General features: G+C 30.3%; 1 protein-coding gene across 1 annotated transcript in view; it reads right to left on the bottom strand.

Annotated features, from left to right (window-relative positions):
- Positions 1-27,998, bottom strand: part of LOC107453264 (hemocytin) — a 158,134-nt gene that overhangs the window by 89,700 nt on the left and 40,436 nt on the right. Inside the window, exons 19-33 of the mRNA XM_071177025.1 lie at positions 26,956-27,144; positions 25,862-25,987; positions 22,104-22,198; positions 20,804-20,985; positions 18,953-19,215; positions 17,379-17,509; positions 16,628-16,925; positions 15,296-15,642; positions 14,172-14,477; positions 12,300-12,617; positions 10,300-10,430; positions 9,795-9,984; positions 8,106-8,138; positions 4,932-5,155; positions 2,636-2,741 (exon numbers count right to left, since the gene is read on the bottom strand). Coding sequence (XP_071033126.1) covers positions 2,636-2,741; positions 4,932-5,155; positions 8,106-8,138; positions 9,795-9,984; positions 10,300-10,430; positions 12,300-12,617; positions 14,172-14,477; positions 15,296-15,642; positions 16,628-16,925; positions 17,379-17,509; positions 18,953-19,215; positions 20,804-20,985; positions 22,104-22,198; positions 25,862-25,987; positions 26,956-27,144 — 2,939 coding nt within the window. The remainder of the gene's footprint in view (positions 1-2,635; positions 2,742-4,931; positions 5,156-8,105; positions 8,139-9,794; positions 9,985-10,299; positions 10,431-12,299; positions 12,618-14,171; positions 14,478-15,295; positions 15,643-16,627; positions 16,926-17,378; positions 17,510-18,952; positions 19,216-20,803; positions 20,986-22,103; positions 22,199-25,861; positions 25,988-26,955; positions 27,145-27,998) is intronic.

Here is a 27,998-nt window from a genome sequence, read left to right as displayed (position 1 = left end):
AAAAGTAATAAAGTAAAATAATTGTTTAAAAACAATATGCAATTAGTGGATGGTCCCTCAGATAAAAAATTTACGTTATGAAACTCAATTAATTCTTATCTTTATTAAATGAAATGAATAAAAGGGAGATGGAAAGTTTGAAGTTATGAAGCTTTGTAATTCTTGATTGTTCTGAGGATCAACATGAAAATATGTACTTAGTGGATGGTCCCCTAGTTAATTCAAAGATCATGGTACTTATCTATAAATAGAATAGCGCAAGAAGGCCATTAGCTTGCCATTGACGAAGACGATGGCACTTCAATAACGATGAAATCAACAAGAGAAGAAAAAAAATTCTTATGCTATTGAAATTTGGCAATGTTTAGTTGGTCCCCGAAAATTTTTTGGCGCAGATTCGGCGCAAATTTAACATAAAATGCCGTTTCTGCGCAGTAATGCGCAAATATACCGGTTTGGCGCAAAATGCGCAATGTGCACAGCACTTGAAGCCCTGTAAGCTTTCAAAGCAAACAAAATTACCCAGATCAAAATAAATAATTCATTATTATTTCTACTTTCTTTTGAACGACGATCCCCGAAATTCCGGTGTTTCCCCGGAGCACAAACACCCCTGTCAATGATAAACCTCCTATGATGCACAGAGAAACGAAAGCAGCAGTATATACCTGGAAGGCACTAGGCCCTAATATTCACGATTGATCATTTGTCAAGCATCTGAATGAAAGTTTCATTTATATGAACACTCAATGACTAGATTTATTTTTCCTTTTTTTTTAACCCAGCCGTGTTAACACAGGAACAAAATTGAAAGAAAGGAATTTTCTGCCCTGAAGAGGCATCTAATGTGACATTTCAGCTTGTGGGGTCTCTTAGCTTGTCGTTGAGATGAAAAGATACCACTATCTAAAATATTTCACATGTGCAGTACAGTTTTCTCTTTCTTAGCAAAGATAAAAAAAGGTGACAGAAGGATTGATTCTTTAGCAATGAAATAGATTAATGTTTTTAGTTATGGGTAAGGCAGAAAATTTATATTCTTTAAAAATGGTAGAACACTGTACAAATTTTTTTTTTTGGAATTTAATACAAATATTATCTCCTTAAATTTTAAAAANATATATATATATATATATATATATATATATTGCACAATAAAGACAAAAAATTAAAGAAAGGAGACATTTATAAAGAAAAACAAAGAAAATTAAAAATTAGTCCGCTACTCTCTCACATTTGAGATAATCGCACAAATTGAGGTAATTACAATATTAAACAAACAAAAGATTATGTTTTCGATAGGCTTCAAGATCTTTATAATAACTTTTCTTTTACTAATTTACGTTTTACAATTCTTTAATTCTATCTAGAGAAAGCTAAAATTTACTACAGATAAATTAAACGAGTAAAAAAATTTACCAAATAAAAACAAAAATTTAGATAACTTATATTTTACTGGCTTTTAAAACCCTATTTTTTATATGTTTAGATTTCATTATGTATTTGACAAATTAAAATTTTTTGTTTAGATTTAAAGATTTTAACATAATTAAAAGCTAAGTATATAAAATTTTTGGCAGGGCTATTTTCAATTATAATGAAATTAGAAAATGTTTGGGGAAAATTAATAAATCTGCTTATGAATGTCACTGTGAAGAAGAGAAAGATTGTAAATTTGTTGATAAACATCATAAACACATCGTAATTGGTAATTAAAATATTATAGTAAATTTAGAACTAAGAAATTTAATGTTATAAATTTCGACCCATTCACTATGCATCAATTAATAAAATTCTAGAAAACTTTCAAAATGATCTCAATAATTTTTGTCTAAAGATCTCAAATAGATTTTTCTTATCTGTGAACAGAATGGAAATGATCTGTTTATTATTTGTTTCAAAACTTTACTTTTCAAAAGTGAACAGTAACAATTCAATATATTTTTCTAAAACTGATCTAGCAATCAAGCAACTTTAAAAGAATTTTGCAATTACCCCCCACAGACAAAGTTTACAAAAACTAGGCGATCTTCTGTAAAAAAAAAATCTTGCTGATATTGACAATCTGTTTTCTCTCCACATAAGAACAGATTTTGCATCGCTTCCCAGTCGTGCTTTATATAAAATTTTACTAAAGAGACATTCAAAAAGGTTTTTGTTCAGTTTATCTTATTCATAAAAATTACCATAATGGATTTTCAGAAGACAACAAGTAATAAATTAAACAGTCATGTATAATTATTAATTTAAATTATTAAATCATAAAAAAATTCAATTATTTAAAACAAGTAATTATTTAAAAATTGAATGAGTTTAATGAAATTGCATTGGAATTATAAATAGTAATTTACTTTTGGAGTTGGAAAACAGTTTTTTTTCTTCTTTTAACCAATGTATTTTTAAGAAGAATGTAAGTAATTAATCCACAGTTACAGCCTCAGTTACTTTAAAAAGTTAGAAATTAAAAAACAATGCTTATTTTAGGCAAGATTTTCCCAATGTCTTCAGCAAAATAGACACGAGGTGAAAAAATGTGAAGAAAAAATATTCACGCATCAATACCACTTCAGTTGAAACAATTCTAGTGAAAATTTGTTAGAATATGAAAAAAGTAAATAAAATATGAGAGCCTTACAATATTGTGGTGGTATGGTTTCACCACATCCTGGTATTTTATAGCAGTGGATATTATCATGAACACACTGACATTTTTCGCAATCTTTCTCAACCACTTGATTAGGCTAAAAAAAAATTAAAAAAATAGAAAGTTACTCCATTAGTCTCCAAAACTATACTCAGTTGCAAGTTTAGAAAAGACCATTGCAGTATAGGATTTAAGTAATCATCCGCAACTGCATATCATATAGTCCTGTTTCATTTCTTTATAAAATTACACAAATATTTTCAAAATAATTTAAAAGCTTTTAAAACTTAAACACATTGGGAAGAAATTTAATTCGTGCTATCTTTTACATTATATGCATATATATCAAAGAATTATTACGAAAAGGCGATAGTTTTGTAGCCTTACTGGAATCCTATACTTGGCGAAATATTTTGATAAATAAGGAGAACGCTCGTTCTTGGAAAAGAAACAACTATATGATGTTTCAAGAGCATTGAATTTAATTGGACCACTAAAAATGGTCCGTCTTATGCTGAGAGGCTCTTTCAAATCAAATGCGGGGAAAAGAATTTTTATTTTTGTTTCGCTGTAGAGGAATATAATCTGTGCGAAACAATATTTATTATTCTTTCATCAGTTTCCTTAAATTCAAACCAAAAGACGAATATTTGTTATGATTTTTAGATATCATTTTTATTAATTTTTATTGTTAGTCGATTATTGCTGTTAATAACTGTTAAATATGAAAACAAGCAAAAAAGGTAGTCGTGCAACATCGTTTTAACAGTTGGCGACAGTGATATACGCTCGCATTGGGAGCTTGGCATCCATTTGACCTGCACTTGTTTTCTACATAGAGATAATGGTTTCTTCTTAACTTGCAACAGAGTATAGTGATAATTCAAAAGCTTTATATTTATAAATTTATACGAATATTTTATCATTGTTTTTAGAATAAACATATATGGATTCATTTTAGAACAAAATATATATTGCAAGTGGCGTAATTACATCAGCTAAAAATTCTTTTTTTTTTTCTTTTGTAGCTCTTAGCACTAGATTTCCATCGCTAACTTCAAATTGTACATATAATTTACCTAAACTATATTTGATTTCAAATACCACAAAAATAAAATTAAATACAAGAGAAATTTTTTTTTATCATAATTATTACAGAAATTGAACACAACGAATCTTAAGACTTTCACTATTACTTGAGAAAATGAAATTAAGAAACTTATTAAAAACTTAAAAATAAAAGCAATATAAAAAGAAAACAAAACAAAAAGTTCATTTTTTGACAAGTTCAGAGTGATATGCATTATAATACCTTTGGAATAATTTTCACCTTACATAAAGAGTAACATCTAAAAAATTTAGATAGACATCATTGATTTTTATCCAATAAATATAAGTAAATATATTTCTTCGTTTTGTTTAAATCTTAACTTCGATAAACAATTATTTGCCTTAAAAAGAGTTTTTTTTTTAATCAGCAAAAATTTCTGTGTGAAATAAGTGGTTATTTTATACAGTTCTAAAACTTGTTGGATCAATACATATTTTGTTTCTGTAGCTAGTTTAAAATCTTCCGGCTTTACAATATTCTATCAAATGAAAATCTTTTTAAAATAAAGCTAAGCAATAGAGGAGAAGATACGTATTATATTCAAGGGATAGAGCATTCACCTTCCAATGAGGTGAACCAGGTTCAAAATCCAGCAATAGCTGGTCAATACGAATTACGCATCCGGCTCTCGCCAACCACAGTGCCAACGTAAAATATCCTCGATGGTAGAAGGATCCTGGGTTAGAGTAACCTTGTCGTCAGGCTAACCCTGAGATGCTTTCTTGATTTTCCTCTCCATGTAACGCAAATGCGTGTTAGTTCAATCAAAAAGTCGTCCATGAAAGCAAATTTCTTTCCATAATTAATCTAGGAGTTCCTTTGTCTTCTGGATTGGGTTCAAAATTACAAGGCTACGTAGTTAAACATTAGTAGCCGTAAACCCAAAAAATTGGGTTGGCTGTTCAACAACGTTTATATGCATAAAAAAGATTAATAACTTTTCTTTATTTGGTCCAGAAGAATTGCTTTTACTGCGATGAAAAGAACAGAATTTGTTTTTTTTAAATCTCAAAATTATGAATAATAGCTCCCGATTTAATGATTAAAAGTTTGGGTGGCAGTGAATTTGATAAATCAGTGTTTGGCCTTAACTAAAAATAGTATTATTTGTGACCTCCTAAGCTTCCAATGAATTCTATTAAAAATAATTTTTATTAACATTTAGTTATAGCTTACTCCTAGAATTTCTTCATTGTCGAGCACACAAGTACACTCCTCTTTATTGACACATGTGTGGAAATCTCTCCAAACATTGGGTAATTGACAGCCTTTTGCAGGCCTACAGCCTTCGATGCAATCCCTCACAATGCATTTTTCTGTCAACTCCTTCACAAATGGAGAACACATCTGACTGCAGTTATAGGCACATTCATCATACACAAAACCAGGTGCACAAGGACCTAACAGTAACACATAAATACATCATAATTAATCCAGCATTTCAGACATTGCATTATGCACAGTGCCCAAAAATCTTTCTAAATAACTTCTGATCGAATGATCAGATTTTCACATACTAAGATATAATCTTAATGGTTCGAGTTGATGACCTCAAATATGCTAATTAACCAGTGCACACGATATTTTAAGTCACAAAATCAGGTGTAAAAACTTACTTTTAATGAATAAACATACCTTTAATTCTATGGATTGAATTTCTGATTCCCAAAATAGATTTAGTAATTGTAATTTAGGAAATAGGTTCCAATGGTTTGAGCAAAGGGAGTAGCTCTAAGTTTGAAACCCCTTAATCTCAACTTTTTGTATATTTCATTATATTTTGATAATTTTTTTAGTGTATCCAAAAGTTTTTGCACACAATTGTAAAACTTATCAATCCATAGACAATTCCATAGAAAAAATAACTTTGAACAAGTATTTATTATTAATTTATTTAATAATAGTAGCAAAATTATTAAATTATAATAAATACAAATTTTCACACCATTACGAAGAATGCAATTTTATGAGGCAGAACTCAAAATTTGGACAAAATTGGTCAAATAGTTACTGAGATGTTGAATTTGAAATATACAACCTCTTTAAATTTTGATTTGTCAGGAATTATTTGACCAATTTTGTTGAAATTTTGTATTTTTTTTAATAAAATTAGATTCTCTAAAATGATGTAAAAATTTTTATGTCTCACAAAATTCCTCAAATTTTTAAACTATTGCTAAATAAAATAATAAAAAAAATATAAATAATTATTAAAATTACTTTTTGCATGGAATCTTCTTTGGATAAACGAATTTTAATATTGTGGGAAAAATTGTTTTGATTCTCTTAATATAATAACAAAATATATTGCACAGTATGCATTATTATTTGAGATTGATGTTTATTTTTCAGAATTTTATTTGGATAATAGCTGCAATTCTGAACATACATACAAGACAATATTAGTATTTTATTCAATTGTTAAATCCATTTTTAATACGAATACCACATACAAATTCTTCAAAATTCGATTTCTCAGGAACTATTCGACTGATTTCTCTCCAACTTTGTATATTGTCATTTAAAATTACATACCTTAAAATAAAGTAAAAAATTGCTTACCTTACTATTCAAAAAATTTTCGGCTATTATTAAATAAAATAATAAACATTTACTAAAATTTATTTCTTGCACCTTTGGAAAAACATTTTTTATAATTGTGAGCAAAAACTTTTCAATTCACTCAAAGAGTTCTAGAGACATGGTGAAATAGACATTAAGGGGCCCGGACTTCGGATCGGTCTCCTGACCATATCATGTGCATGGAGTCCATATTTCCCAGATTGCGGCTACTCCCTATATTTTAGTGATCAGGTATCCGAATCCTTCAAAAAAAGGGTATGTTTATTCGGAGCAAGTACGTTTTTATGTCTGATTTCATAATTTAAAATATTGTTTGCACTTATTAATTACCATATTTGAAGTCACTCCCTCAAACGATTAAGATTGAGTCCTAGAGCTAGAAGATTTGATCATTAAATCAAAAGTTATTTAGGGTAATCTGTTTTTTTTTTTTTTTTTTTTTTTNTTTTTTTTTTTTTTTTTTTTTTTTTTGACACACTGTACAAATATACTTTACATTAAATTTCAAGTGGACATGTGATATCATTTATGATGCTTACTGTCTCGAAATACGAGTAATTTTTTTTAATTATTTTAAAGCTATTAGATTTCTATTTCCTTAGTACATAGCGGAAAAGGACCAAGATGAAGGTAGAGTTAAAGACTTTTTTTTCCTTATTAATAATTACTTTTTAAGTAATTAATTTTTAAATTTTATCTTGTTCTATCTCACTCAATTTTAAAGGTTTAAACTGAAATCTGTTAAAAGCTTGAATACTTTTACCCCTAATTAATGATTAAGAGAAAAATTGAATGAAATTATGACTTCAGGGGAATTATGATTTTGAAAACACAATTATTGTTCAATAAAATGAGTAAATTTTAATAATTTCAAAAATTTAACTTCTCCTTATTATTAATCTAAAAAGGAGATAAAGAAGCTTAGAACATAAAGTGTCTAATTAAGAGGATGTCATACCGTGGAAGAATATTTTCCGTGCAAATATCTTTCTCCGTCATTTCCTAATTTAAAATGTAGAAAAACTAAGTTGAGACAAACCTGGAGTAAGCCATGAAGTTTCAAATACAATGCAGAACCTCTTATCCGGAAATCAGAAAACCGGAAAACCATATAACCGGAATGAAATTCGGAACCGGAAATTAATTTTCTTCCATTAAAAAAAAAAATTTCCTGCAAGATTTTGAGCCCATTTTGTTATTTAGAGCGTACAGCGTATCGAGTTGACGAAAGAACTGATTTAGAGGACGGATCAAAAGCCGTTTGTAGACGAATCTCACATAAGCACAAATAGCTTACATATGTTATTAATGTTAATAATAACATTAATAACATATGTAAGCCTGTATATAATTTTTATTTCATAATTTCTTTCCTTATTTAAACTTAAGTGTATTATTATTTATAATTTTTTATTATTTCTAAAACTATTTCAAAATAATTTTTTAGTTTCNAACTCAAAATATAACAGACCTCCTCCCGATCGTTCCGGATAATCGGTTCTCTACTGTACAAATAAAAATAAATTATGAGAAGATAACTTAGTATTATGCAACAAAGAAGTTCTCTTCTAATAAGTAGTCTTACTCTAGGTTTGCTTAAACTTGCTTTTTTTTCTCTTCTAAATTTTAAATTAGAAATGAAAGAGAAAGAGAATTTGCAACGAATATTTTCTTTCGTGGTATGGCATCCTCTTAAACTGGATTCAGAACTGATTTAAAACTACTGATTTGATTTGAAAACTCCATAAAATACAAAAAAATACTTACTTTCAGTAGTTGTTGGTGTCGGCGTTGTAGTCGCTGAAAATAAAAATAAAAAATTAAACATAACGACATATTAATGTCATAATCAACACTTGAGATATGATTAATTATAATTCACACACAGAATGGTAATTTCTATGCATAAGAATAACATTGACTCTGTTACATGATTGATTGTATATAATAATGACTATATTGAATTAAATAAAAATCAAACTATTTAGTGTAAATGTTTAAAAGGTTGGGATATTTAAATCTGCTGATGACGTATCATCTCTTAATGAGATTATTTTGCTTTCAACTCAATATTACTCTAACTATTGAAAAAGTCAGAAAAACAACAGACTGTATTGAATAACTTCTTAATGGAGTGATACAATTCTTTGAAATGTTTGCAGAATGTTTTAATGTTGTTGAAATTCTAATGTTTGGTGTGAAAAATAATCGTACATACTATCCCAGAAGCCTCCTTATTTTTTTTCGCCACTAATGCCACCTGTTTTTGACTTTACAATGTTAATTAATCCCTTTTTTTTCAGTACAACATTTCTCTATTCAATATTCCTAACCATCAGATGAAATGGTTTTTTCTGCATAAATGAACTCAAGTTAAAAACATGGTATTCTACAAGGGTGTTTTTTAACGATTAAAGGAATTTTACAAAACTCATTACTGTTTTTCCCCCATCAATTTACAGGGTGAAAAGAAATAATTTGGACGCAAGCAAATTTTTATATAAATTTTCAAAAAAGTGACTGTTTTTGTCTTCACTTAAAAGTGTACCTGCTATAGGCCTCAGCATGTCCCATTTCCTCAAAAAGAACATCTTAAGGGATACTAAATTCTTACGAGCACAAACCCTTGTCTCTCAGGTGGACAAAACAAAACCTGAATTAGATTCAAGTATGGTGAATAAGGTAGCTCACTTATGTGCAACTAAAATATAAGGAAAACAAAGGTGCCGACTTTCTAAATTTGCTACCAGTAATCATAAGTACAATAACACAGAGCTATGTAACAGTTAGCATTTACGGAACTCAAATTAGCTAAATTTTAAGGTGTATACACTACTAAATTCTACATTAAAAAAATTATAAATGAATTTATTATTAGATACATAAAAAAATAACACTTAGAAAAAGGTACTAAATTAAAAATTTTACAATTTAATACCTTTAACACTGTCTCGTAGGGATAAAAAATAAAAATATCGGTTATAAAATTCCAGTGTCCTTGGGATTTTATACTTCATTATGATATAATTAAATTTATTACTAATAATAAATATTTCAGTTTTCAGCTAAATTAGAACTATTGCCTAATTTATATAACTATTGTCTTATATATCCTTTATTGCCTTTTCATTAGCCTGCATAAGGACCACTTAACATTTTTTCTCACAGCATTTCAGATTTGAGTTCGTGTACTTTTGCCTTTCTAAAAGAAGGAAAGTTTCAGATTAGCGTGTTGGAGGTAAAGATATTTCTTTGCCTTTTTCACATATTTTCTTTCTATCAAATTGTTTTCTATTTTTATTTATAGTTTCTAGAATTGTGTAAAGATTAAGAAAAAGTATTGTAGATTAGTTGCAGACAGCAAAATTTCATAATTCTTGATAGCAAAAGGAGAAAAAAAAATTTCTTAAAATTTTCATGCTTTTAAAACTGTTACACAGAGTATAGTAAACTTACGAGGATAGCACCAATCATACATGCACAGCAAACGGACTTCATAGTCGTAGCATTTTTCAATTTGGTCATCATTCTTACAGTGCAATCCATGGACTGTGTCGCATACTATATTGTTTTGTAGAGACAGATTTTGTGACACTCTGCATTCAATGTCAATGAGATCCTTTCCGCCGCACGTTCTATACAATGTCTAAAGGAACAAAGTAAACATTAAAGAGTTCTCAATGTAGGATTTTTGTAAATAATAATTGCATTTTTTTTCACATATGTAAAATAGTAAATTTGCCCTAGGCAGACATCTGTGTATTAGTTCTATAGAATGTCTAAAGAGACAAAGTAAACATTAAACAGTTCTCAGTGTAGGATTTTTGTAAAAAAATTAATTTTTTTCTCTCCATGTATGTAAAATGATAAATTTGCCCTAGGCAGACCACTGTGTATAAGTTCTGTCTTATTTTACACTATTTTGTTTAGAATTCACAGAATTGAAATAATAATATTTTACTTGTATTGCCGATATGTCTTCCGTATCCCCCTCTCCATCATCTGGTGTATCGATGTTTAACCAAGGAGTCCAGCCACATTCAACTGGAACTGGAGTTGGCGGTACTGGAGTTAAAATCCTGGCTTCCCTTTCTGAAATAAACAAAATTGTATTCGAATATTAATTTTGCTCACTCTTGTAATCAGCGTTGGTAAATAAAAATTGAAAAAAAATTAAAAATATTTTGATTTAAATTTGATTTTTTTTATTAAACAACCAGATTTTTGATAAACTGTGCAAATAACACATAATTTTTTGATAACAATACTGCAAGCAAAATATTTAAATTCTATATCACTGAATAAATGAAAACGTAGAGAGTTAATTTGTGAGTCAAGTGAGACGAATAAAAAGTAAATGAAGAGGTAATGAAGGGAAAACATATAAGTTAACAGAATGATACATTCGTCTAAATATCAAATTTTTGATCTGGTATGAAAGTCTAAGAAATTAGGTTGAATAATCAGTATTTTTATGTTATGTAAGTAAATTCAACTAAAGTGTTATATTTTTAGTGATAGTCATTTTGTTTAGTTTAGTATTTGAAACAAAAAACTTTAATTTCTGTGCCTGGTGAAAGGAAATATACCCAATGAACTTTCAAAATAAACTGCAAAATAACATGGAACTAAGCAGAAAGTACAAGATCAAGCTTAAATGTGTTAAACTCAAATGATATTATTTACAAAAGGAAGGTAACGAAATCAAATGGTGGTACAAAAAAGTAAGTCAGGCACAAGAACAAAAAGGAGTCATGACTGATGTGGATGAGTCATGTAACACTTATTTATCTAAAAAAGTCAACCCCCTATTAAATGAAGAGAGGTTATCTTTACAGCAACAGGCAGTTAAATTGTACATAAAGAGCTCATATTCATTATTTCTTAATAGAAATATTATTTGTTGAAGTATTTCCTATATTATTTGTTGAAGTAACAGCAAAAAAGAATTTAAGCATAAAGTGACTGAAAATGTTCATTATGAACCTGGTGCAAAGCCAGACATAAATAAAAAATGAAAAACAAAGATCCTTTCATATCTAGTGTTATCTGTTTTGGTTTGGATTTGTTTAGTTTTTTTTCTAACATGGCAATGTTAATGAAATGGATGGTTTGACCATGTAAAGCTGAGTGGAAATGGTGCTAGGGGTTTAAATTCGTCATCAGACTTTCGGGTTAACACTCCTGATTGATTTTTACGCCTATGCTTGAAAAAGGGTGCTATCCAATATTATTATACTTGTAGTGTGTACAATATAATGCCTTCTTTCAATTTAAATTTCATCGAAAACAACAAATAGAATTCGGAAGACTCCGCAAGCTTGCTATGATGCTACACAAAATATTAGAACGGGTGCTATTTTACACAAATGTCGCCAAATGAAGGATCACACACAAAACATGGCAAACCTTACACTTTATGTCGTGATATTAATTTTCTTAAATTTGTTTTAGGTTCACAACTTGTTAGAATTTATGCATTACAGTAAACTTTTATTAATGGTAAAATCTATGCATAAATTTAAACACCAATCACAATAATTAAAACTTCCTAGAATATTAAGCCTGTTCACACATCCTCGAATTTTATTTTCTTAAAAAAAATTTTTTTTTTTTTGGATTCTTGTTAGCTTGTTACAAAACAAAAATGGCAAAAAAGTTTTTAAAAAAATATGGGATACAGAAGTTTTCTAAATTTCTTCTGGTTTTAGGAAACTTGTTATTGTTTACATTCAGTCGACCATCCATTGTTGCTCACTGGCTAATAGAAATGTTTTTTTTAGAAAATCTCGTTTCAAGTTTGTTTGATGGTATTTAGTTTTAATAATGCAAGTAATTAAAAAAAATAATAAGTAAAAAATTTTGGGGGGGATTCGAGTTAACTTGATACAAAAAAAAAGTTTTAAAAAAATTATGGCAAAAATAATTCAGGTTAGGAAAAAAAGATAAAAAAATACTCACCACATTCGCAAAGAAAACGCACCATAAAATCCTCACAGGGTTCCGGACGTGTGTATTTATTGCACAAAAATCCTTCCTTGAGAGAACATTTGAGACCAAATGCGTTCTTTAGAGATGCATAATCTAGGAGTTCTCCATTCTGCAGTGTTTTGCATTCAATATCTTTAAGTGTTCCCCCTACGCAGAACTCATGAAATTTTTGAATTTCATTAAGGCTTTCATCATCACCCATATCACTTCGATCTGGATGATCAATATTGAAATACTCCGTCCAGCCACTCACGCAACCTCTTGCTACAGTTGGTGTAGTTTCTATAGCTAAAAGGAGCATAACATTTATAGTGATTTCAGAATTGCATGTTATCAGCGAAACATACAATATTTTTAATCATAAACAGAGAGACAAAAGAAATGCAGTGCAGTACAGTTCTTTTCAGCCACATTAACAGTTGAAAAATTAGAGGGAAAGTTTAAATATTTTTTAACCCCATACATAATTGGGTATTTGCACTTCGAGAAGAAGACCTCCCATACCCACACGTGACGAATGATGACAGCTGCAGCTAATCTTTATTTTATTTTATAATATAACCGTCGAACAGCCGACCCAAATTTTGGGTTTACGACTACTAATGTTCAACTACATAGCCTTCTAATTTTGAACCCAATCCAGAAGATAAGGGAATTCCTGCATCAAGTATTGGGAGAAATTTGCCTTCGCAGAGGACTCTTTGATGTAACTAATCCGCATTTACGTTACATGGAAAGGAAGACCATGAGAACCTCCCATGGTTATCCTGACAGCAAGGGGACTCTAACTCATGATCCGTCTACCACTGAGGATATTTCATGTCAGCACTGTGGTCCGTGCAAGCCGGACCACAGTGCTGACATGAATTAAATATTGCAACCATGATACATTTTTGTTTTGTGTACCAACAACGATGCATAATTAGTTTGTTTATGTTCCACATGGCTTCGTGTCTGTCTTTGTGTTATGTCTCTGTGTAAATATATAGTGAAAGAATTGAAATCTTTGAGAAAAAAATCTTTGTGAAAGAATTTAGAATGTGTCACTTAAGAGAATTGATATTTGGCAGACTTCGTTTACTCGAAATGGAATGGAAAGAACAATTGCGAAAGAACACTACGTCACTTGCAGCTATCGTATTGTTCCAGAATTTTAATACTATTCACCATTTTTTTCATTCAATTTTCAGCTACCTATTTTAAATGTATGGAGAGAGAAAAAGTTCGTCTGTATGTTTTCTCATGCATAGCTGCCAACATAGGTGGGTAAAAATCCATTAGATTTTACAAAATAATATAATCTTCATGATATGCATGATGTACTAAATATTTTACACATGGGAATTTCAGAGATTCTTATAGTCATCAAAATAGAAAAAACTGCAATATTTTCCAATTATGATTGACATTAAATGAATTTGAAATGTTATGTATTATGTTAACTCATAATTTTGAATAATTATTCCTCCGAGATAGTTAAAAGAAGTTTTTGATAATTTAAAAAGGGAGTTCTGAAAACAAACTGAACATTTTAACTTTTTCAGTAAATGAGGCCCGCTTCATTATCTGTCAGTAATGCATATTTAAATATTCAAAGAAAGCAATAATCTGTGCAAAAATGCCATTTCAACGGGGTTTTTTTTAGAAAATTTTTTTTAGACGCATTTCTAAAAATTCACGAAAACCAGGAGAATTTATATTAAAGCAGTAGATCAGGAGAAACTGGCAAAATCCAGTAGTCTACTGAAAAATCCAGAAGAGCAGACAGCTATGCTTATGTAATCTGTTTTCAAAATTTCTAACGTTTCTTTTAAGGGAAAAATTTAAAGAATGGTGGATTACCTTCTTTCTTGCAGTTGCAAAACACTCTCACTTCATAATCAGGACAGCGGGGACCTTTGCAGACGAGACCTATTTTCTTGTTGCAAACAACTTCCTCTTCTGATGAATACCTCCATGACAATGTTTCACGACATTCTATATTTTCAATTTCTTCCTCTGCACAAAATTCATGATTGTATCTTAATCTCTCTAAAGTTTCGGACTCTCCTTCCACATTCGGCCAATGACTGCTCATCCAGGGAGTCCACCCTGTACTCTCGCAAACAGCTGCTAAGGGTGGCTCAGTTTCTGGTGTTGGTGGTGGCCCTAGAAATAAAGTTCAAAATTCAGATAGAATTAATGTTTTTGTAAAGTGAAAAAACTCTGCAATACTCTGAATAACTTCACTCCTACAACTTTTGAACTAGCGATTGGATCTTCATTTGCTCAATCTTAATGGTTTGAAGGGGTAGCCTTAAATATGCTAATTAATTAGTGCAGATTCTAGTTAAATCTAGTGCTAGTTAATAGAATTCTTTATGTGCATAGTTTCTTTAATGAATTTTTATTTTATTTCTCTTCAAAGAGAGACTAACTGTTTGGTAGGATTTAAATCTGTAATTTCACTGTATTTTCCAGTTCTTTGTTTCAATGCAGGGATTTAGATTAATTTATGGAAAGTATAGATAAAACAAGGTGATATGGTTAAGAGGACAATTCAGTTAACTGGCATCTAGATAAGCAGCACTCTAATGTACGCTCGGGTGTATTGTCTAGCTGTCTAAAGTAGGCTGATTAAATATAGCTTTCGTAGTTATTTAAACTAAGCTCAGTGGGGCGATAGCCCATAGAGGGTCAAGGCCTATTGTGCCCAACTCACTTGTCTTAACCTTGGGCTGTGGAGTATAGGATTATATGTTCGGGTTTGGAGGTCAGCCAAATGCGGATCCCCCAGTGTTTAGTCCCCAAGCATGTTTTGTACTCATTTAATAGACCCCTTTGAAAGGATGAGAGGCTGCCCGGCCAGAGGACCGAACCAGGACCTACCAGTCAGTCACCAGTTTGTAATTATTTAACCAACCAAAAAAAGAAATTAAAAAAAAAATTAAATAGATTAAAATAGATTAAAATGAGAGAGTACTTACCACAATCACAAAATACTCTAATTTCATAGTCTTCGCAAATTCTACGCTTTTGATTGCTGTCTAAACATAATAGTCCATGTGGTAACTGGCACAAGACATTTTGTCCACTCTCTTCGTGAGGAATTTTGGTACTGGCCACACGGCATTCAATAGCAGTCATATTGGTAACGCCACAAAAGTTTTCATACATTTTTTTTAATAATGGGTTACTGAGTTTCTCGTAATCTCCACCAACAAAACTTGGTGTGTTCATCCAATCTGTCCATCCAGTTTTTATGCATTCCCTGTAAGGTTCATTCTTAACGCACGGTGTTCCGGAACAGGTTATGGCTCGGTGTTGACAATGGCTGTAAGAATTGTTTTAAGTTACTAAAATTTCACATGATTTGACATTAAGCAGTTTCTCACACAAATTCCACAACCAGCCTTTTAACTATGCATTTAAAATCGTTATCAAACAATAAAGTTGAAAAATATATAATTCAATGGCAAAAAATAACTATCAAAATTTAAAAAAAAAAATCGAGGTAACTATATTAAAAATGGGTTTAAAAGCATCAAAACCAATAAGATAGGGTGAATGAAACTGCAAAGCAGAAAAACGCTGTTATAAAAGCTTTTCAATTTCATTTAACAATCTAATCATTATTAATACTCTTAAAATCTTACCCTTATTTCAATTGACTTTAACAGACATTCATCAGTTTAATAATTATTTTTCTCGTTTATTTACTGCAGCATATTTGATAAATTAACACTTTACATTTATCCCGCTAACAAACCGTGAGAAAGATTTTTTCCCTGGACCTATTTAATAACCAATTCTAATTATTAAGATTTCCCTTTTTCTCCAAAATGAAAAATTTTTACAGATTTACTCTGCAAGATTTTCCTAACTTTTATTGAGGAGCACAATGATTTTGTGTCACTTAACTTGTGTCACTAGCTCTTCATGAATATGTCTTAATGAATAATAATTATGTATAACCTGGTGCCAGAAACCTGCCTATTTCCACCTATCAAGGACATTCTAATTAATATATATATATATATATATATATATAAGTTCAAAATGAAGAATAAAATAAAGAAAAATTATAGACATGTGAAAAAAAGGGGGGTGGGAAATAATAAGTAAAAAAAAATAACAAACTTACTATTACTTACTTACCTTTACTTATTATTTCCCACCCGCCTTTTTTTCATATGTCTATAATTTTTCTTTATTTTATTCTTCATTTTGAACTTATCTAATGAGTGCTGTTTACTTGCAGCTTAAGCGCAATAAATGAAACTTATTGTTTTTCTTAACTTTCTTAGTGTTAAACTCACCAAGATTGGCAGGGATCTGCTACTTCAACATCATTTATTCTCTCTCCTTCATTGTAAAGAACTCCATTTACCTCAAGACATGGTACTACACACTCCTCCTTCGGTATACATTTGTATTCTTTCTCGTTATTATAGATCTGACCTTCAGGACAAGGTTTCGGATGGCAACCTTCCGCACAAAAATCTGTAGAACACGCAGATGTTTGAATCTTGTCGTACCTCAGTTGGTTTTCACAGGTTTTCTTCGGACAGGGAGGTATGCAGCTGTCGTACACAGAACATTCCTCACACTGAATAGCTGGAAAGAAAATACAAATTAATTTATAAAAATTTCAGGATAGCTCGCTCACATAACTAATTTTTCATAACAATTAAATGCATCATCATAATGTCAGTAAAAATAAATTCCTTAAGAAAAAAATTATTCGAAGATAAACTTGCATGGAATCATTAATCAAAGGAAATTATGAACAAAGCTTGAAAAAAAAAATTTTTTTCAGTATTTTTCTTTAAGAGTACGCATGAAACTGTGTTAAAATCTTTTAATTATGTTTTATGGCTCAAAAAAACAATGTAACATCAGTTGAATTATTTGTAATATTTAACAGACAAAAAAATTCAGAAGCTTTTAAGATAGTATGTTTGCTTTTTCTTAAAAAAAAAAAAAAATTTGATTCAGTTAGTTACTCCACCTAAGCCGATTTTGGACAGTCAGTCTAAAATACAGTACAGTCTAAAACAAAATACATACGGCAAAGGTCTTGAGACCTCCATTTAATAGGCTCTCCATGCATACTGCATTCTTGTGCATATGCGGCAATAGCAGTACATAGGCAATCACAGTCACCTCCAACATCACAAGCACATGTATCGAATACACACCTAAAAATCATCAGAATTTCTGTACACATTTAAATAATATAAAAGAAAACAAATTTAATTGAGTGAGCATGAAACAGGTTACGAGGTAAATGGGATGAGATTGAGAGGTGAAAATCTTGCATTGCTACGACAAGTGAGTTATATACACTAATTTTTGAAATATAATTGTGACCTCTGATCTACGACCATTGTAACATCACCATTATTTGAATGCTAAGATGTGATAAATATCAAATGATAAATGTGAAATATTTTAAATACACCTGAAAAGAGTAGCATAATACATAAAAAAGTCAAACCTACAGGAACATTTTCTTATTACATATTTCAACTTCACATAAGGAGTGTTTGAACTTATTTACACAGAAATGTTTCTTATAAAATAATGCAAGAAAGAGAATTTTATGTCTTGTCTGGAGCAACATAGTTTGAGAACATCAATAATTTTAGTATAGTGAACAAAATTTACCAACCGAGTAAACTAAGCCAATCAGTGATATCCAAAAAAAATATTTTTAGAGAGTAATTCAACGCCTCTATAAATTTTGAGAAGTGAAATTATAAACATAGGAGTGGAATTCAAAACAGAGATTATATTTGCAAATTATAATAATTTTCTAATACATATTATATTTTTTATATTAAACATATTACATAACTTAAACAGTAACTATGCAAAGTAAACAAGTAGTTCCAAGTAGTTGCCAGTAAACAAAAAGTAGTACAAATGGTTACAAGCTAGTAAACAGCTATTGGTTAAGTATTTAAAAAAGGGACATTATACCACATAATTTTCAATTTTAATGCACTAGACTTTCTTTCCTTTTTTTTTAAAAAAAATTAAGAAAGAAACATAAAATATCTTAATTTTTTTAAAGCTTTTTATCCCCAAAATTTTTCAACATGAGGAAAGGATGTAAGATACTGATTTTTGAAGTGATTATGCTTCATCAACACTATGAAAAAAAACTAACAATTTTAAAAAATAGCTCATCAAGAGTAACTTAACTCTCAGTATGATTTTTGAGAAGTGAAACTTAAATGCGATGGGTGAAATACGAGTCTAAATGGATATTAGCAAATCCATGATATAGACATATACCAAAAGATTTCATTATTAATCAATGGCATTCATAAGTTATGATTTTTGTTAAAATTAAAACCAAATGAAAGAGTTTAAAAATGTTAAATTCTCAATTTTTCAAAACTTTCACATCCTAATACAGAAATACAAAACAGCAAATGGAGATTTACTTCAAAACATCTTAATCAGGTATGTACATTCAAATAATATTTTCAGGAGTAATCAGATCAGTCCTAGACATCTAGTACATTCATCGCAGTTAAGATTGCTATCATATTACTTTCTTGATTAAATAAATTATAACAATTCACTATCATTTGAACAGATATTTTAAATTATGCATTTCTTTTAAATATTACCTTTCATAAAATGGCTCCACATTCACAACAGCTCGACAAGGTGAAAACAATTCCGATTTCAACACTCCGCACTTGTGTTGAGCCCAGCTTTTCCTGTGAGGGTGAATAGAACACATATCCTCGAAAGTGTGCGGTTTGGGACAGAATTCGTGAATTTTCCAACTGTCAGCAAATATTGAGGCATTTACTTCTGGCAAATTGCCAGAGGGAGTGCAAAAGTCATCTAATTGATCATCATTAAAATTTCCACAAAGGCCTTGCACCTAAATTACAACAAATTAACTTAGAATAATTTTACAAAAAGTGATGGAATACAATATATGCATGTAGTGGTTCCAGTGCAAAAGGTGGAGGAATACAAGAGGCGTTAGGTTGCTGGTGCAGAAATATACAGGAAGGCGTGTATTGATACAGCTGTATGAGGAAAGATACAGAATTTCAATAGTATCAACTCGGTCACATCACGTCCATCGCTTGTTTGAATTAGTGAAAAATCTAAATCCCACCAATAGCTAGTAGAATTTCCTTACACTTATAAGAGCTGACAGAATTGTTCATGGAGTCGAAAATTGGATTCGACAAAATAAACCATTAGCTTTTTCCAAACCTCGACAATTGAAACTGATGGACGAGTATAGGCCTCCTTTACCCAGTAACATCATTAAATAAATAGATAGATGAATAAAATGAATTTACATTGTGGTTGAACTCAGGAAAACAAAGCTCCTTCAGAAATATAAATTTATTTTATGACTGTGACACATGAATAAAGTGTACAATAACAGAGAAATATATAGTTACAGTTTACGAAATTCAAATTAGCACAGTGACTAGCAAACAAGCAGAACTTGAAGGTGTGTGTACTGTTTAATTATGTAAAAGGTATATATTTTTGATAAAATTATGCATGAATTTACTACTAAATAAAAGAAAATAACACTTAGGTAAAGCTATCAATATAAAAATATGTAACACTTAAATTTTATACTTCATTATAAAATGATAAAATTAAATTGATTACTTGCAATCTATGTTCTAGTTTTTTGTAAAAATAGAACTAGCCTTTGTTGACTTCTTATCATTTTTCATTTCAACTTCCAAACATTTTTACTCATAGCATTTCAGATTTGAATATACATTCTTTTGCTTTTCAATAAGGAGCGAAAATAAGTAATTCAGTTCATAGAGAAAGCATAAAACCCTTCGTTTTTTTCCTCATCAACTTGAAAACTCTTTTTGATGCAGTATTGCTGCGTGAAACAAGCAATAAAGCCAAAACTGGAAAAGACGGTGAGTTAAAAAAAAATACTGTAGATTAGCTGTGAACAACAAAATTTAACAACTCTTGATACTTAAAGGAAACAAAACTTATTTTAAACAGATTAATACAAAAAATTTTAAAATTCGTAATTTTTTTACTTAGTTAAGAGTTAAGATTATTAAGGTAATCCTGGCTATGAAATCGTAGTAATTACAGATAAATCATAAAAGTCGTCATCTCTGAATTTAGCTTCCTTTGGTAAATCGGTTGAGATAAGTTTATGCAATAATTAAAATATATACAATAATCAAACATGCATTAGACAGCACTATTACATTTTTGTTCTTTGTCTGTCATTCAACTCCAATAATTTAAAACATAGATGATAGTGTCAGGTAATTTCTGGACATTTCATTTTTCATGAACAGGCTAGATAAGAAAAGACAGGTGCATTGACAAAAAGGCAGCAAATCCAGAATAGCTTTTTTTCTCTTTCATATTTTGTATTACGCGAGGGAAATGAATTATATAATTTCAATATTTTATTTTTTAAAAAAAGAAACAGAAGTAGAAAAGTAACAACTAAGTACCCTGTTCCTCCATTTTGGATCCAAAGTGACATAGATGAGCGTTCCCTTGTTCCACCTGATAGTGACACCAATGTCGGTGTAAATCATAACAAACAGGCCCGATTCAAAGACAACAAATCGTGAAGAGAGACTTGTTTTAGGCATGGGTTCATCTTTTGTAAATGTTATCTTCTCTGCTTCAGCTGCAAAAAATAATAAAAATAAAAAAGAAAGAAAATTAGTATAAAATTCTCATAAAATTTCTTCCTTTAAAAAAGTAACTGAACTAGCAACCTGAATACCAATTTCCCAGATAATCGAAATATGACATTAAATTGGTACAAAAATTATGATCNGAATTGTAGGATCACTCGGTGTCGAATCACTACCATGGATGATGTTTCTTCCAACTTAGAGGCACTATGGAATTGTAGGGTCATCGGATGGGATACTTTCACTGGTTTCAGGGGACAATCTCCAGCCATCGTCCTTCCTTCCATCTACATCAGCATTTCAGGCGCGACGAGGTACAAGTAGTACGGGTGGAAAATCTCCCTTCCTTCCTTCCTTCAACGTTTTTTTCACTGCCGATTTTTTTCTCCTCCGGGATGATGGAATTGGGAAAATTTCCACGAAGCAGTCAGCCTCCGTTACACTTAGTTCCAGAGATAGAAAATCTTAAATTTCCTCCAAAGTATTTATCCTGCCGTCTTGTAATAACAGGGCTACAACCCTGTTATCAGTGTTGTCTTTAGCTTGAAATAATTGCAGTCTTAAGCCATCAGACGTTCTAAACAGGTTTATTTAAATGTAGGCTGGTATTGCTAACAATTCATGTCCCCACTCCTGCAAAGGAGGGGGAATGGACAAGACTCCGGACAATCCCGGCACAGCTTAATAGGATCACATCATGATGAAAAGGACACGCAAAACTATGCGTTCTTACGTTTTATACCAGCATAGATTTGAGGTAAAAATGCACATTTCGTACATTCCTTGTAACCTTACGCATTAAGGAAAATCATTTCTGCTTCCTTATATGGAATTCAAAAAGGAAACGATTCTAAAAATAACTCTTCCTTTGAAATATAAATCTATTTATATTTCAATGGTATGTTTTCAGCCTTGAATTCCCAAAATAGAATCTCTCTACGCTTATTCTTTAACAAAGACATTTTATGAAAACGAAAGAGATTTAATTCTTTTATTAATACAAAAGCATTTACTTTTTGTATTACATATATATATATATATATATATATATAAAACTATAATTAATACATAACATACCATAAGTTGCAATCTTGGTGAATAATGTCACCTTCTTGATATTTTTTATTGGCATGCATGCAAGGGCATTGGCTAACGTCTACGCACTTCTTCAGATCAGAATCCAGGATAAATCCTTCCTTACACCTGAAATAACACAAACAAAGCTCAAAATTCATTTGTTTTCACTTAAACTTAATGGGGTAGTTTTTTTTTTTTTTAGTAGGATATTTGAGATGAATTATTAAATGGTCATTGTAAATTTGTTAAACTCCAAAAAAATTTATTTAATAGAAAGAAAGTTAAATGTTTAGTTATTGATTAATCATTGAACATGCATTGAAAAAACACTAATAATTTTGTATTGATTTTTTTTTCAAAATTTGCATGAACATATTTTATTTACAATATAATTGATGTCACTATCCTATGGCACATATGTCAGAGTTATTGATTTATTAGATACACATTATCTTACTGCATTGTTGTATTGGTCTAAAAAAACGACTTTAAAAAAAATGTTTATTAAAATATTCAAAATGTACAAATAGAAATGAAAAATAACTAGAAACAGTAAAATTTTCCTATGTAAAACTAGAGCAGCGTTTATATTCAAGACCATACCTGCATTATGAAAGACTAATAATTTTCCCCTAAACAACCATCTCACTACTTTCTTTGTGATGTCACACTCTTTGCGATTCAGTTCCCACTCCTTTCACATAAACATAGGAAAATTAACGATAAATATTAGAAGATGCCTGCTTGTGTTTACTCACAAGACTATACATTGAGAAGAATATGAAATCCAAACGTAATCAATAACACAAGCAAAATAAATAATACATGATTCAAAGAAAGAGGTGACAGGCATTCGCAAACAAAAAATTACACAATGCAAATTCTGAAATGAACAGTTTTCATGTAGAAAAAAAAAAACATCAAAATAATTTAACAAAACTGATTTAAAGAATATTCTAGCTCAAAGATCAAAATCAAAATATTGTTTCTTTGTATATTTTTACTGTTCCAAATAGGCTGATTCAAGATAAAGAGTAATTTGCGGATTGTAATAAATCCAAATTATATTACAGTACAGTACCATTTATTCGGCATCCAGAAAAAATTTCTCTCGGTTTTCCCGCCATTTTAAACTAGAATGATTGAGGAAAAAAGCGGAAATTTCACTCATCCCTGAAGTTCAGTAGAGGAAAATGTGTGGGGGGGGGAGTATTTTTCTCCCCGTTTTTCCAGAGAAAATTTCAATATTTCTTCCGTGACTTTGAAGATCTTTAGGTCGAGAGAGGGCAAGGAAGGAACAAATATTTTCTTTTCTTCAGTGCATCTGAAAGAATCATTGTTTTTCTGATAACCTGGCATCAATCAAACATAAAGGAGTGGAGAATTAAACATGCTGATGTCGTTTTCTTTTTGGATTAAGAGAGAGTGGAAAAAATCCATTGAGAAAATGCACTAAAGAAAGTCTATTAGTTTACATAAAGTAACTTAGATCAATCTACATTAGTGAAGTTATGGTGTACTCTTTAGTTTTCTCTTTTGTTTCTAATTTTATACGCCTAGCAATAGTATTATTAATAGGAAAAAAATCTTTAAAAAAAATTTAAAAAAACTCTAGTATCCATTACTGAGAAAAGATGAAAATGAACTAGAAATTTTGCACTTTTTGCAAAGTTTTGTAATTTTTACAGTTGTTACAAGGAGTGAAAATATTGCTGAAAAATTCTGAGAAAATTCACAAGCAATATTTCATTCAACATACAGCTTTTGAGTGGTAATTTATTTTTATATGGCAATTTTTAAAAATTTGAAAATTGTTTTTTTTTTTTTTAAAAAATGGTCGTTTTTTATGGGTTTTGCAGAGAATGGAGATGGCGCATAATAAATTCTCAAAAAATTCACGAGTGATATACAAGTTCATGTCCAACTTTTGGGAGGTAGTGCTTTTCAATTAATCAAAAACTTTTTTTCCCCCACTCAACCCTAATTACCATCACCCTATTATTCTATACAGGTGATAAGATGTGAAGTAATTAATTAGGAAACAAATTTAATATGAGATTAGTTAAAATCGTCACTTAACATAGATTTTTCAGCATGGATAAGTTTGCTCATCCTATTACAAATTGCTTTATGCTTTTTAATTTGTTCCCATCAACCTTACTGTTGAAATGGAATTCAGTCGGAATATAGATATGACATATTTCCATTCAAAAATGGATCACAAAAATTTAAAATGCAAAAGATGTTCTCCACAAGCAAACATAGGTAAATTTCCAAGGCTTTTTTATGAAATGATAAAAGAAAGTATAAAAATTTATTTAGTAATCTCGTCTATTGGCAACCAAGTTTCAAAACCTATATTTACATTAAAAGAAATAAAAACAGTTAAATCCATAGTTGCTGTTGACGTATGCTAGGCAGAGGAGGTGCGATTGTTCTTGTTTTTCAGTGGCGCCATCTATGGCCAAGAATTCGACTTCTGCCACACCATACGTCACACGGGTGGACCCATTCATTCATCCACAGATCGTAATATTGACCTGAATTAGAGAACGATCGATCTCCAATCCAGTACCCCCAGAGGTATTGATTTGGAGATCGATCGTTCTCTAATTCAGGTCAATATTACGATCTGTGGATGAATGAATGGGTCCACCCGTGTGACGTATGGTGTGGCAGAAGTCGAATTCTTGGCCATAGATGGCGCTACTGGAAAACAAGAACAATCGCACCTCCTCTGCCTAGCATACGTCAACAGCAACTATGGATTTAACTGTTTTTATTTCTTTTAATGTAAATATAGGTTTTGAAACTTGGTTGCCAATAGACGAGATTACTAAATAAATTTTTATACTTTCTTTTATCATTTCATAAAAAAGCCTTGGAAATTTACCTATGTTTGCTTGTGGAGAACATCTTTTGCATTTTAAATTTTTGTGATCCATTTTTGAATGGAAATATGTCATATCTATATTCCGACTGAATTCCATTTCAACAGTAAGGTTGATGGGAACAAATTAAAAAGCATAAAGCAATTTGTAATAGGATGAGCAAACTTATCCATGCTGAAAAATCTATGTTAAGTGACGATTTTAACTAATCTCATATTAAATTTGTTTCCTAATTAATTACTTCACATCTTATCACCTGTATAGAATAATAGGGTGATGGTAATTAGGGTTGAGTGGGGGAAAAAAAGTTTTTGATTAATTGAAAAGCACTACCTCCCAAAAGTTGGACATGAACTTGTATATCACTCGTGAATTTTTTGAGAATTTATTATGCGCCATCTCCATTCTCTGCAAAACCCATAANGTAACCAATTCTCAACAAAATGGGAAACTACCTAACAAGATATTAGCTCGACGTTGCTCAAAATAAGAAAATGTGTTGCTCAAAATAAGAAAATGTGTTCTTTTTTAAACTTAACATTTTTCTTTAAAAGTTCCTATAGCATTTAACTGTATGACCTGGCTAGGTAACCAATTCTCAACAAAATGGGAAACTACCTAACAAGATATTAGCTCGACGTTGCTCAAAATAAGAAAATGTGTTCTCCTTTTATGCAGCATTTTGTTTTTAATGAACTGACAGTTGTCTTTCAGTCTTTTCATTAGTAACATTTTGCTGCACAAATGGTACAAAATTCAAATCGTTTAAGAATTTTAAGACCCTTTTTATTATGGGTGCTAATCCTATCTTAAGTAAAATATTTTGTTGTATGATACATGCATTTAGTTAAAGAGTATTTATTACATATATATAAACTATAATTAATACATAACATACCATAAGTTGCAATCTTGGTGAATAATGTCACCTTCTTGATATTTTTTATTGGCATGTATGCAATGGCACTGGCTAACTTCTACACATTTCTTCGAATCAGAATCCAGGATAAATCCTTCCTTACACCTGAAATAACACAAAAAACGTTTGAAATTCATTTGTTTTCGCTTAAATTTAGAGGGGTAGTCTTTTTAGTAGTAGGATATTTCAGATGAATTAAATGGTCATTTAAACTCCTAAAGAATTCATTTAATAGAAAGAAAATTAAATGTTTAGTTATTGATTAATCTTTGAACATGCATTGAAAAAACACTAACAATTTTGTACTGATTTTTTTTTAAAGTTTGTATCAGCATATTTTATTTACAATATAATTGATGTCACTATCCTATGGCACACATGCCAGAGTTATTGATTTATTAGAAACACATTGTCTTTCTGTATTGTTGTATTGGCCTAAAAAAACTAATTTCTTTTTAAGACAAAAATGTTTATAAAATTATTTAAATTGTACAAGTAGAAATGAAAAATAACTAGAAACTGTAACAAATTTTTCTTATGTAAAACTAGAGCAGCGTTTATATTCAAGACCATACCTGCATCATAAAAGAGACTAATAATTTTCCCCTAAACAACCATCTCACTACTTTCTTTGTGATGTCACACTCTTTGCGATTCAGTTCCCACTTCATGCCCTCTCCACAAGCAAACATAGGTAAATTTCCGTGGCTTTCTTATGAAATAATAAAAGAAAGTTTAAAAATTTCTTTAGTAAGATCGTCTACTGGCAACCAAGTTTCAAAAACTATATTTACATTAAAAGAAATAAAAATAGTTAAATCCACAGTAAACATTTAATTTGATTATTAAAGTAGTTATTTAAAATATTTTATGTCTTTGATTTTTATGAATAAAGTTTGTAACTGATTGTTTATTTTCCTGGAATATTAAAAAAACTTAATAAAATGTACTTCTAGAAGACCAGAGAAATGAATTTCATTTAAATGGATCAAAATAAATTATCTCCTCTGTTCTACACAGTACCTGTATTTCATTCAATTTCATTGCGTCAAATTTATATGTTTGATAGATACCTGCAACCGGGAGAGCATTCCTCTGTTTTACATATATGAAGTAAATGCTTGTTTTGGCACGTTTGAGGACAGGCATCCACACAATCAGTAAACTCTTCATTGTTTTCATCAAGACATTTATTTGCATCTGGAGTCACTAATTCTTCAAAAGTAGCTAATCGACAATGCCACCTGCCATTTACACATTCACTACAAATGAAAAAAATTTTAAATTTATTACAATTAATTGGCATTGCAGTTGACTTATTGAAAATGACACATATTAGATAGCTGGAAAAAAATTAAATTTTGTTAGATGTTGCATCAGACAAAATAATCCTGCATCCCTGTGCAATATTTGTATAGTTTGATGACGTAACTCGATCTGGCAAATAGGGCTGTCTATGGGCTGAGAAGATTTATTTAATCTAGGCTTCTTTCTAGGAAAACAAAGTTCGTAATCTACGAAACTCTTGTCAAGCCAGTTTTGACATATACTTCTGAGGCTCGGACAATCACAAAACTGGAGGGAAATCGTTCCGTAATATTTGAGAGAAAGATTTTGCGGAGTATACTTGGTGCAAATGAAAACAATAACTGGAGAAGGAGATTTAACTTTGAACTGTACAAGATTTCTAAACAACCCGATATTATTAAATACTTAAAAATAAATAGAATGAATTGGATGGCCCATGTAATTCGAATGGGTGATGACCATACAATAAAAAAGATGCTGCTTTCTAACCCCACTGGAACAAGAAAGCGGAGAAGGACGCGGTTGAGATGGGCTGATTCAGTGGAGTTTGATTTTCTTGCAATTAATAAAAAGAATTTGAGATCAGAGATAAAACGGAAGTCATTATGGAGAAATCTTCAGAGGAGGCATTGGCCTACATTGGGCTGTCTGGTCAACTATGATGATAAATGTAACAAGTAAAATTAGAATCTGAAATGGCGTAATTTAAAATTAATCAACACATTGTTTGTGATTGAAAAAAAAAAATTTTTTATCCATGGTGAGGGAATCCCTCTCTTCTTCTATATAATTCAGTACAGTCAAATCC

Source organism: Parasteatoda tepidariorum, chromosome 2, assembly GCF_043381705.1.
Source record: "Parasteatoda tepidariorum isolate YZ-2023 chromosome 2, CAS_Ptep_4.0, whole genome shotgun sequence".
Lineage (NCBI taxonomy): Eukaryota > Metazoa > Arthropoda > Arachnida > Araneae > Theridiidae > Parasteatoda > Parasteatoda tepidariorum.
The sequence above is the reverse complement of the archived record's forward strand: the minus strand, read 5'-3'. Positions and strand labels throughout refer to the sequence as shown.